The 12,132-nt window shown below is 42.3% G+C and overlaps 1 protein-coding gene across 1 annotated transcript in view; it reads right to left on the bottom strand.

The window, feature by feature from the left end:
- Positions 1 to 7,158: 7,158 nt before the first annotated feature.
- NEK10 (NIMA-related kinase 10) overlaps positions 7,159 to 12,132 on the bottom strand; it is a 249,703-nt gene continuing 244,729 nt past the window's right edge. Inside the window, exon 36 of the mRNA XM_006883425.1 lies at positions 7,159 to 7,207. Within this exon, the coding sequence (XP_006883487.1) occupies positions 7,159 to 7,207 (49 nt within the window). The remainder of the gene's footprint in view (positions 7,208 to 12,132) is intronic.

Here is a 12,132-nt window from a genome sequence, read left to right as displayed (position 1 = left end):
TATGCATACCATCAGGTGAAATCCATGTGTATAACCTGCGTTTGTGTCTCTTATAAAATGTATTTGCAATGAATAAGTCATTGATTGTACAAAATACTTTTTAAAAATTTTCAGCTTTTTACAAACTATACATTATTTAAGCGATAGCAAAAAATTTTAAAAAAGGCTCACACTTTTCGTAGAAATCTTTTCTAGAGGCATTTCATTTTGCCTTCTCTTCCAGGGCTGCTGACTTGTCATTTTGGGGTTTCAGCTTGCTCCTGCAGGAAGCCTTAGAGGTTTGGGGGTGGACAGAGTCACCTGCAGAGCAGTGCATGGCCCCTGTGCCTCCCACATCTGGGGCATCATTACAGACCTGCAAAGCTTCCCATTGAGAAACTTGTAACAGTCTGCTCCCAGGGAGGGTGGGGGGTGAGGTTGCAGGACAAAGGGGTAATCTGGTGGGGTGGCTGAACAGAAAAAAAAATTGTCTGAAGAACTAAGGAGGCGGGGATCATCTTGAGAGTACTTTTTTTTTTCCATCTGGTGGGCAGCCCTCTGCCTCTGCCCGCAGTCGTCCAGAAAATAAAAGCCCCAGGAAGCCTACCGTTAGGGGTATTGCTTCTTTTCAAAGCACAGCTCTGTTCTCTTTTTGACCCACAGCACTCAGCCCTGGGAACTGCAGAACTCAGACAACATTAGAATTCCATTTGGACTGGTTAAATGTCAGCAAACAGGATGTATTGAAAAGGATTTTTCTTTTAAATGTTTTTTTCCCTTTGTTTTCTGTTTGGTTTTGGGGTTTTTTTTTTGTGTTTTTTTTTTCTCCCCAGTTTGGAAAAGTGAAATGATCCATCTTCCAACAGCCTGGTTCTTAACTGCAAACAACTTGCGAACAACTAAGGGTGCCTTTTAGATGTCCCTAAAGCACTTGCTCCTCAAATCTGCCTGCATTTAACCCTGGAAGAGACAGGTAGTTCTTGTAAAATGTGCATCATTGAACACAATGGTCATGAACGAAAGGTGGAGAAGAAAACACGATTTCCTGGGGCAGAACCATATTCGCTTACATGAGTCCAAGTGTTTCTTTAGAATGTCTCCTAAAGCATTTGATAATGTCCTAAGGTGTCAGCAAAGCAGTAGCCAGGCACATCTAGGGGCATTTGTCACTGTTCCGAGTGGTAGCCTTATGGAGTCAGAGCTGGGAGAGGTGAACACAAAGAAACTGAGCCCTGGGGGCGGACCTGGTGAGCTATGTCCAAGTTACTAGATAGCTGTAATCACTTCAGTTCCCAGAGGCCTCGAGGATCTGTCCCTGACAGAGTCCGGGCTGCGAGACTTCAGAACCGCCTGCCTCACTCCTGGTCTCCATCCCCAAAGTGAGACTGATCCAACCTCCTTGAAGGATTGATGTCTCTTGAAGACATGAAGTTGAGATTTCACTTCTGAGAACTTAAAAGCATTTGCCTTCCATAATGGGATGCCAGGTTCTTGCGAATACCTTAGCCACCCTCTCTTGACATGAGGTATATTCCTGGCCTCCTAAATAGTCTAAAGAATGAGGTGAAGTACACAGAAAGTGAGGACTTTCGGTAAAACAAAACTGCCATTCATAAGCCTAATATTCTTTTTGGTTTTTTCTTTTTTTATTATTAATTTTAATGGAAGTTTACAGAGACTTAGGGTTTCCAATTATCCATTTGTTGCACTTTTCTCCCTGCCCACCTGCTCCCTCTCAATTCACTCTTCTCCTTGAAAAGTAAAACTCCTTCATTGCTATGCAATCCCTCTCTACTTTACTTTTTTTAGAATTCAAGTGGCACTCACAGCACAGAGCTAAGTGGTGGGCTCAGAATACTATTTTATTAGTAACCTCCACAACGTGACATTCAGGTCACCATATGGCTGTAAATCCTAGTGTGTTTTATCTGGCACAGACCTCTGGGGATTTGTTTTATGGGACCAGCTCTTAACATGTTTGCAGTCACTTTGGCTAAATGTTCCTTTGTGTGCCCATCATGTCCATTCCAGCAACCAGCAGACTGGTGGGTGATCTGTCAAATGACCAGGACTCATCAAATGACACGGAGACACAACCTCTGTCTCTGCTTGTAGGAAACAATGATAAGATACTGCTGACCAACAGCATACAAGAGTGACGTGATGCCCAGCTCACTCTGCTACCTTTAAAGATGGTGTCATTATGCTGTCATGTGTCATCGAGTCAGAACTGACACATCGCTGACCCTCCCGAGGGCTTTCAGAGGCAGTAAACAGCATGGGGGGAAACTGCCCATCCTTCTCCCATTGAGCAGCTAGTGGATTCGAACTGCGTGCCTTCAGGATTGGCAGCACAGCTCCTTACCACTAGGCCACCAGAGCTCGGTGGTTCCTCAGCACAATGCAAAACTCCATCTTTTTTTTTTTTAAGGAGGGAAGGCGTGGCTTCTCACATTTAACTCATTTCTGTGGATTTGGAACCAGCTCACGGCTGACCCTTCCCTGAGTTTCTGAGGCTATAAACTGCAGGGAGGGATATGGCTCATCGGTCTTCTGAGAGGCTCCTGGAACCGTCAGAGAGACAGTTCCCTCACAGCTCCTCCTTTACAGAGAGGAGTAGCATTCAGTGTTCAGGTAAAAACAGAGTTCATTTACCTTTCTGATAAAGACAGTAACTGTATATTAAAGGACTGTATTATTAGCTAAGGTTTTAGCTCTCCAAAGTACGGAAGAGCAATGGTGTCTCTCTGGAGACTAAGGTGCGTCTGATACAGGCCATGGTCTTCGCAATCACTTGTTATGCATCAGAGATTTGGACAATGACCAAGGAGGACAGAAGGAGAATTGATGCCTTTGAGCTGTGGTACTGGAGAAGAGTATTGAGAATACCACGGACTGCTAGGAAAACAGATTTGTCCTGGAAAGGGTTAAACCGGGTGGCTCCTTGGAGGCAAGGATTCTGAGGCTCCGTCTAACATACTTTGGACATGTTGTGAGGAGAGACAGATCCTTGGAGAAGGACATCATGCTTGGGAGGGTGGAGGGACAGCGCAGGAGGGGAAGGCCCTCTATGAGGTGGATTGATTCAGTGACTGGGATAATTGGGATGGGTGTGTCAGAGACAGTGCGATTGGCACAGGACAGAGCGGAGTTTAGGGCTGTTGTACATGGGGTCGCTATGAGTTGCAAGCGACTTGAGGGCACATAACAACAACAACAACATTATTAGCTAATGATCACATACATATCACAGAAACTTCAGAATGCTTCACGTGCCAAGAGCACTGCTGTGATTTTAAGGGATGCCATTTCCCTTTTTTAAAAAGAACCAATGCTCGTGGACCACAGGGCGTGTCAATTTTAAGACCCATCAGTCACTGTTCCCGTGCATATTGAAACTCTCAAAGCAATATCACAGCAGGCATCGAATCCGCCATAACAGTCATAGTTACGAAGCACAAATGAACCATAATAACATGTAGAATTATTTTTTTCTACGAGTTTATTTATAAAATTCAAACAAATTATTTCAATTTCCCTCACCACCCCCCCCATCAAATTGTGCAACCCAATGAATAATCCTCCCTCCCCCTGCACATCCTCATCCCTCTGCTTCTAACCTCTCCCACCCCTCCTGGATCCTTATACTCATCCTACAATAATGGTTTTATACAATATTTGTCCTTGTGGGACTGAGTTAGTTCACTCAGCATAATGCTCTCCAGTCCCTCACAAGTTAGGTAATAATTTACAAAGTTATGGCTCCTGTGTGCTGCGTAGTATTCCATTGTGTGAATGTACCCTAATTTCTCAATCCATTCATTTGTGGTTGGACATTTGGTCTGTTTCCATGTTATTGGAATGGTGAATAATGCTGCTATGAAACAGGGATACAAATTCCCATTTGTGTCTCAGTTTTCATTTTCTCAGGGTATATTCCAAGTAGTGGAACAGCTGGGTCATACGGAATTTCTATGTTCCGTTTTTGAGGAAGCATCAAACTGCCTTCCAGAATAGTTGTACCATTTTATTATCCTACCAGCAATGTATAAGAGTTCCTTTCTTGCCACATCCTCTCCAGCATGTATTACTTGCCATCCTTTTAAACTTTGCCACTGTTACTTAACTTTGGAGGGACTGGAGAGCATTATGCTGAGTGAACTAACTCAGTCCCTCAAGGATAAATATTGTATAAAATCATTATTGTAGAATGAGTATAAGGATCTGGGAGGGGTGGGAGAGGCTGGAAGCAGAGGGATGAGGATGTGCAGGGGGAGGGGGGGATTAATCATGGGGTTGTACAATTTGATGGGTGAGGGAAATTGAAAGAATCTGATTTTCAAAAACAATGTATTTTAATTTTGTAAATAAACTAGTATAAATTTAAAAGACTAGTATAAAATTAAAATAAAAGATAATTAACTGAAACATTTGTGGATCAAGAATGATCTGAAAAGACTGTTTGGTGTTCCACATTGCGCCAATATTCTGTCATTGTGGATCAGGTGAATTTACAGGGATTTCAGGAAAAATTCTATCAAAGAAAAGAAGGAAAACGGCAACTAAAGAATAATTTGCAGTGAGGATTCTGGGTGAGGACGGGCAGCGTGGGTTTGGAGGTGGGCGTGGGGTGAGGGTGGTGGAGGAAATGGGAAAGATCCAGCGTGAAAAACAATGTATTCAAACGTTGTAAATAAACCGGTTTAAAATAAAATTTTAAAAAAGATTCTGAGATCTTTTAAGCACACATAACATCTTTGCACAAAAGACAGTATAAAGAGTCAAAATAAATTCCTGATTTCTCATCTGATGAGGAGGTTCTTGTTTGAAAGTTAGAAAGCAAGAGCCGTGGGGGCGGGAGGTGGGAGAAGAAAAGCTGACTTCTCATTGGGATGCAAATCAATGCACAAAACGGTGCCCATGGGACAAGCCTAACTTTTTCTTGTAGACCTGGCCGTGCCCTGGTCACTGTTAGGTGACAGGGATGACTTCAGACGGTCGATTCAGTCTAGGATTCTCTTTAACCAGAATGTTCTGATAAAAACATTATCCATCAGAACAATCTCTCATCATAAGTGCGGGTAGGCTGGAAGCCATGCCCGAAAAGGAAGTTGATTTGCCTTATTTCTGCTTATTCTTAGTTAATTTTTCTTATTCTTAGTGACTTCTAACCGTGATGCCTAATTTTACTTATTCTTAGTGACTTCTACCATAGCCTGTGAGAGGCTCCGAAGAAACATTTCACACCTTCTCTGGCTGGCAACCACGACTGTGTGCAATTAATGCAACAATGAATGAATGGAAATCCAAAATCTCTGTGAATGTTCATTAACATTAATAAAATTTTAAAAAACAACAAACACCTTCTTTTTACTTACCCAGGTGTGACCTCCAAATAATACACTTTCCTCATCTTAGTTCAGTGTGTGTGCGTGTGTGTGTGTGTGTTGTGTGTGTTCCCAGTTTCCCCCTCTAGGCCAGTGCTTTCTGCATGAGAAGGAAATGTGATCCAAAGAATGATATTGCAGGATATTTGCCTGAGCAAATCAACAGACCCTGTCATTTTGATTTCTGCACAGGAGTTTTACATATGGATGGAATGGCGAATGTTTGGAAGCTAAAACACAAAATAAAATGTCATTACTGTATTTGCATCTATTATTAATTTATCACAGTGCATGTGAAAAAATTCATTAAAAGACAAAGATTCAGTGGCAATCTTCAAAGGCAATAGTGCAAGCTTAAAGGGAATCTGGAGAAACATACCAATTTTTTTAAAAAGTGAAATCTTATTCCCTAAAGAGATACATTCTAAAGGCTGTGTTCCAACTACTGTGAACAGATTGAGCTGAATTCTAGTGTATTTCAATAATGCTTAAAAAAAAATACAGCAGTGTAAAAAGGATAGTATTCAATGAATGATAAAAATCATAACCTTGGCTTTTGATCGACTAGTTATTTAGAAGAAAAGTTGTTCTTTATATAGTTGGAACTCCAGTCTGATTTGTCAGTGTTGCATTTTATAACATCCCACAAAAAGCCAGTTGATAAAAGGAATTCTGTTCTAATAATCATCATCCAATTATTATCATCAACCTGTGTCCCCTGGGGTCTTATTGGTTGTTCATAGGGTCGCTATAAGTTGTAGTCAACTCAATGGCACCTAACAATAATAACACAAACGGTGACACACTGGCATTCAATTTCTCTTGTAGAAAAAAATCTCAATGAATAAAGAAGGGATTTATAATTTATTACATAACTTATTTTCATTTCCAATTCTCAGACAGTAACAATTTGAAAACAATATAGGTAACTTTAGTGAGGAGGGACTTAGGATAAGAATTATTGCATCTCTCTCATAGATTCTATGAATGCTTTAAAGTGCTCTATAAACACTATATGTTTGATTAGCAGCAAAACAGTTGTCTACTTAAAACCTCACTCTCCCATAAGTATATAGATATAGATACATATACACACTGTACATAAATATCTTCTATTAATCTACCTTAACTCTGACCATTTAAATTATTCCCAGAGATTGTGCAAGGTTACAAATACTGTCTACACTGCACCACAGCCCAAGACCACTAGCACCCCAGTAGTGAAGAGACAGCCAATCTTTTCATCTGAAAAACAAACAAAAAAATCAGTTGCATATGTTGAATGCTTCAGATAAAAAAAATCCTGGGGCTACAGTGAATGCCACCATAAAGTATTCTGGGTCCTTTCCTTTTCCTTACCTAAAACTAGCTTGTCTATATAAAAGGCTAAATGCCTTTAGATAGAGTTTCAGCAAACCTGAATATAAAATAATATTTTAAAAATACAATTAAAAAAAAAACAACAAACAAACTTGGAAGAGAGTTGTGTTGGGAGTGATTTTCTTCCAGGGGAAGGATTGTGCAGCATTTTTTCTCAGGAGCTCAGTGACAGCCCTCGTCTCCGTGTTTGTGACCATCCTGGGGTGGAGTCCCTTGCACACCGCAGCTGCCGTAGGGCCTCGGACACCAGACATGTGGAAGGAGTTCCTGTAGACACACAGCCTTGGTCTCCCCTCTTCCACACCTCCCTAGCAGCACCTGACCCTGTGGGCTTCTCGAAACAACGGCTGAAGTCCAGATCTGGAACTTCACTGGGGAGAAGACCCAAGTCCCACGGGAGGCAATGTCTTCTTCATCTTTTGGCTGGAAGATTCTTGGTCCCCCATGGATAGGAGTGATACCTAGAGGAACCCATAAAAAGAAAAAAAACCTTCCTTATTGTTACAGTCTTTCACTTCACACATTCAAGTTCAAAAGCTGTGGGTCAGGCAAGTTGATAAAGCACAAACTCAAGCACATTGTTGTGGAGCAGGAACCAAAGCATTGAGTTTTCAAGACTGTAAATCGCCTGGGGAAGAGGTTGCTCCCATGACGCTGTTGGTGGATTTGAGAGGCATCGCGTCTGCGTTAGCATCGCCACTGCCGGTAGACTACACCAGCGGTTGTTATGTACCATCAAGTCAGAGCCTACGTACAGCCAACCCTCTAACAGGTTTTCAGAGGCAGTAAATCACACAAGACAACTGATCTCTATGTTGATGTTATTGTTGTTAAGTGCCGTCGAGTCATGGGTGACTCTAGCAACCCTATGAATAAAAGTCCTCAACACTTGTGTGACTTTCATCCTTTCTCCAGATTCATAGGCTTTCCAGAGGCAAGACATTATGGAAGTGGATGCCACTCCTGCTTCCAAGCTGTGTCAAATGTGTTAATGGTTACCCAAGTGTTGAGGACATAGGGTCGCTATGAGTCGCCTACGACCTGACTCCATGGCACTTAACAACAACAGCAACAAATCACGCAAGAAGAGGCTGCCTAACTTCCTTCCAAGGAGCAACTGGTGAATTCAAACCATGTGCCTTTGGGTTGGCAGTCCAATTTCTTATCACTAGGACCACCAGGACTCCCTAGATGATTCACGATGAATTTAAAAAATAATGATTCTAAACATAATGAGTCATTTTTTTTTGAAAGCTGCCTTTTATTGAGGTCCAACTCCATCTAGGGTCTTTCTCAAATTATTAACTTGATAGGGATTGATACCCCCTCATGGTGGGAAAAGAAACAATTATAACAAGCAACTGGCAGACTAAATGTCATTGTTGTTGCTAAGTGCTGTCCTGTGCATTTATTTTTTTTTTTTTTAGTGATCACAGACCTTGGGGAAGGAACACTGACTGTGCATCCAGCCCTTTTTTTTTTTAAAATTAAATTTTATTAGTTTTAATGAACATTTACAGAGATTTTGGGTTTTCATTCATTCATTGTTGTACTGTTTTCTCCACCCTTCTCCCCAGTTCGTTCTTCTTCCCCTCCCCCATGTCTGTTTTAATTGTCCAGTTGCCACAGTGCTTGTCAAAGCCAGTTCTGATTAATCTCCTTTGGCAGTGTGTCCCTTGCCATTCCCTATCACTCCTCCCTGAGAGAGACTTCACCCTGATTCATAAGGAAAAGGGGATGGCGTATTCTCTTAGCTACTTCCTGCTGAAAAGGGACGCTGTGGGTTTCAGGGTGAGTCATGTGCATTTAAAATTGTCCATTTTTCTATCATCAGTGGTCTGTTGAGAGGCCTTGTTGGCACAATGTTTAAGCACTGGGTTCCAAAGTGAGAGGTCAGGGGTTTGAACACAAGCGCGCTCTGGGAGAGAAAGGATCTGCTCCTATAAAGATTATAGACTCGGAAACCCTGCAGGTTCTTCTACCCCATCATGTGAGACAGCAGTGACTCAGTATTGACTCACCAGCACACCCACAAACGGACTCACATTAGTCAGTTGGGGAAATTATGCACATCAATGCATCTTTACCTTGTGCTTTGTTACGGATCAGCATTTATCGCAACATCGTCAAATAACAGATCAATGTACATGCCAAGTGCATTCAAAAAGATGATTTCCACCTAGTGAGTTCAAACAAGCTTACTTTTAAATACAACACTGGTAAGATGAAGACTTGCTAGACTGCATGCTTCTAGTAAGATAGCTGTTTAGCTACATGGAGTACAATTGTTGTTGTTGTTGTTAAGTGCCGTCGAGTCATAGCGACCCTATGAATCAAAGTCCTTGACACTTGCGTGACTTTCATCCTTTTTCCAGGTTCATTCGGTTTCCGGAGGCAAACTATTTACTGAAGTGGATGCCACTCCTGCTTCCAAGTTTGTTTTAACCGGGGAGCTCCACCAAACGCTGTCCACCATAGGTAACCATGATTGCATTTGGCACATCAGTGTCACAGTGTTCAGCTTCACAGCAACCACGAGTTACCTCTGTAGGACAAGTGGACACACCAGGGCTGTACGGCATAGAAGAATGTTTGACCAAAAATAATGAAGAAGAGGCCCGAGTGTCGTGGATTAAAAGTCACCCACCTTTGGCTTGGTAGCATCGCTTTCTGTCCACTAGGCCATCTGATCTCTATGTTGATGTTATTGTTGTTAAGTGCCAGCGAGCCGTAGGCACTTAATAGCAACCATTGTCGAAGTACAATTACTAGGCATAAATCAAAGCCCAGCTAGTTCCCATCAAGTCAATTATGACCCTTGACAGCCACAGTGGACTCTGGTCAAGAATGGAGCCCATTTGGGAGCCATGCAAGCTTGGCCAGATCTGTTTGACACTGTTGCGTTGTCTCTATATTACTCCGTTCCTCTGAACATAGTCCTGCCTTCTCTTGCTAGAAGCCCAGGAAGAAGGAATCTCTCATTCTGATCAGGGGTCTTTGCTGCTATTTCTGCTTCTGTCAGGTCTGTCCTGGAGGAAGTGAAACCAGGGTGCTCCTTGGAAGCGAGGAGGGCAAGACTTGGTATCACATATTTGGCGCATGTTGTGAGGAGGGGTTAGTCCTTGGAGAAGGACATCATGCTTGGAAATATCAGGATTTTAGAGGAAGTCCCTCAATGAGATGGATTGACACGGTGACTGTGGCAATGGGTCAGGGGTGTCGGAGATGATGAGGTTGGCTCAGGTCAGGGCAAGAGTCAAGCCATTGTTCATATGGTCGCTATGAGATTTAGTCAAGTCAAAGGCAAAAAACAACAGTGCAGCATTTTATGCTTAGGACCTTGTTCCTAATCAAATGCCCAAGCAGTCTCCCCCATTATTTGAGCAGTCCCAGAACTCTTCCTCAAAGAGAGATAATAGTGAGGTACTAGTTTTTCTCTAAGACTTTCTTTCTGAAAATGCCACTTCCCCCCCGTGATCTCCTTTCACTAAACTCACACCTCAATATTTAAGCTGAAAACACACCCTAACTCACATTACTGCATAAGTTGGGTTTTTTTGTTTGTTTTTTGGTTTTTTAATGCATGTAGATTTTATAGGCTTGGACTGACAGTCTGTTTGCCCACTTTGATGATACAGGAATTACAGATGGAATTCTCTGCATGGTGCTTCATCAAGATCGTGTGATAAGGCTCGACAATGGTGATGGCGATGATCATGACAATGATAAAGATGACACCGTGGACAACAGCAGAGCTGGGAGACTCTGGTAGGGGAGTCAAAGCACTGTTCCTACTTTTAAGCAAACAGCTAGGACAGCTTTTTTCCAACTTGTGTCCCATGAAAATGACAGCAAAACCCTGGAGTAAAACCGAGATCAACAGACTTCTTTCTTATAGAGCACCTGAGTTTTAAATATGTGAATACATGTTGGGAGTCTTTGAAAAATAAAAGCTGTACTTGCAACATTCCCTAAATCTATTAGGGCTAGGAAAAGAGCTCTGGTAGAAGAGGCCACAAGGCCCTGCATTGCTAACGCAAAGGTCTAGCCTCTCCAGGGTCTGAATCCACTAGCAGCTTCTCAGGAGAACGATGGGCAATCAATCTCCTGCATGATTTACAGCCTTGCAGACCCAGTGAGTGGTCAAGTCAGTTCCACAACTCTGAGTCAGCTCCAACTCCACAGCAATTTATGGGTGAGTCCTTGGATCACGATACTTCCTTCCCTAGGACACATCCACGAATGCCTCTGATAATATCGGCATTCCATAGAGTCAGCTTGAGGAAATAGACTCCTGCCAAGAAAACAAGTAGGTCTGTCTTGGAGAGGGTGAAACCAACTTTTTCCTTGGGGGGCTAGGATTTTGAAGCTCCATCTCACATACTTTGGGCACAAGGCCAGGAGAAATCGGTCCTTGGAGAAGGACAGCATGCTCAGAAGGGTGGAGGGACAGCACAGGAGAGGGATGAGATGGACTGATACAGTAACTGGGGCCGTGGGGGTTGGTGTGTTGGAATTAGTGAGACTGGCTCAGGACAGGGCAGGGTTCAGGACTGGGTTGCTATGGGTCTCAGGCAACTTGAAGACACATAACAACAAAAACATTCTATGAGATTCTAGGACATCCAGCCAACTTCATCCCTTCACCATGAAAAAAAGTCATAATGGTAACTAACAGCTGACTTGAGTTGTAGTTGGGGTTACCACTGTGGGGACTATTGGGTATTTATTTCTAAGTGTAACATAGGGTCGCTATGAGTCGGAAACGACTCGATGGCACATAACAACAACAACAACAACCTGACTCATTTCTTGGAAATTCATTTTAAACAGTGTCCACTTCCTAAACAACACACCTCTGGAAACTATGAACTTTGATAAATGTCCATAGTTATAGAAAGGCTTCAGGCCTTTTGTTCATAGAGTCACTATGAATTGTGCTCAACTTGACGGCAATCAACAACAAAAATGCAATAGCTCTAGATACAGTCAAGGATTATTTTTGCCAGTAACTGTGAAAGGTCTTTCTCCCAAGATAAATACTACCACTGCTATGAGAAGCTAAAAACTGGGGTACATGGTTTCCAAAAGGGTGATTTATTTTCATCTGGAAGCTTTTAAGAAAATTGGATGTCATATCCCACATATGTTACTTCAACTTGACTGCTTAAATCATGCCTTCCTAATCTAGTCATAATTCTAAATATAACCAGGAACAATTTTGTGACTTCTTTATTTTGCGTCTGGTTATCTGTTCATCAGTATAGGAAAAATATTGTTGTTGCTGTTGTTTTGCACCATTGAGTTGACTCCAACTGTTTTCCACTGATCGATTTCTCTTTAGGGAGCTCTGCAACTCATAGTGACCCTATACACAGTAGCTGGT

This window comes from Elephantulus edwardii, unplaced genomic scaffold (assembly GCF_000299155.1).
Source record: "Elephantulus edwardii isolate Elephantulus edwardi_28Jun2011 unplaced genomic scaffold, EleEdw1.0 scaffold00027, whole genome shotgun sequence".
Lineage (NCBI taxonomy): Eukaryota > Metazoa > Chordata > Mammalia > Macroscelidea > Macroscelididae > Elephantulus > Elephantulus edwardii.
Note: the sequence above shows the minus strand (reverse complement) of the source record. Positions and strands in the feature narration are given on the sequence as shown.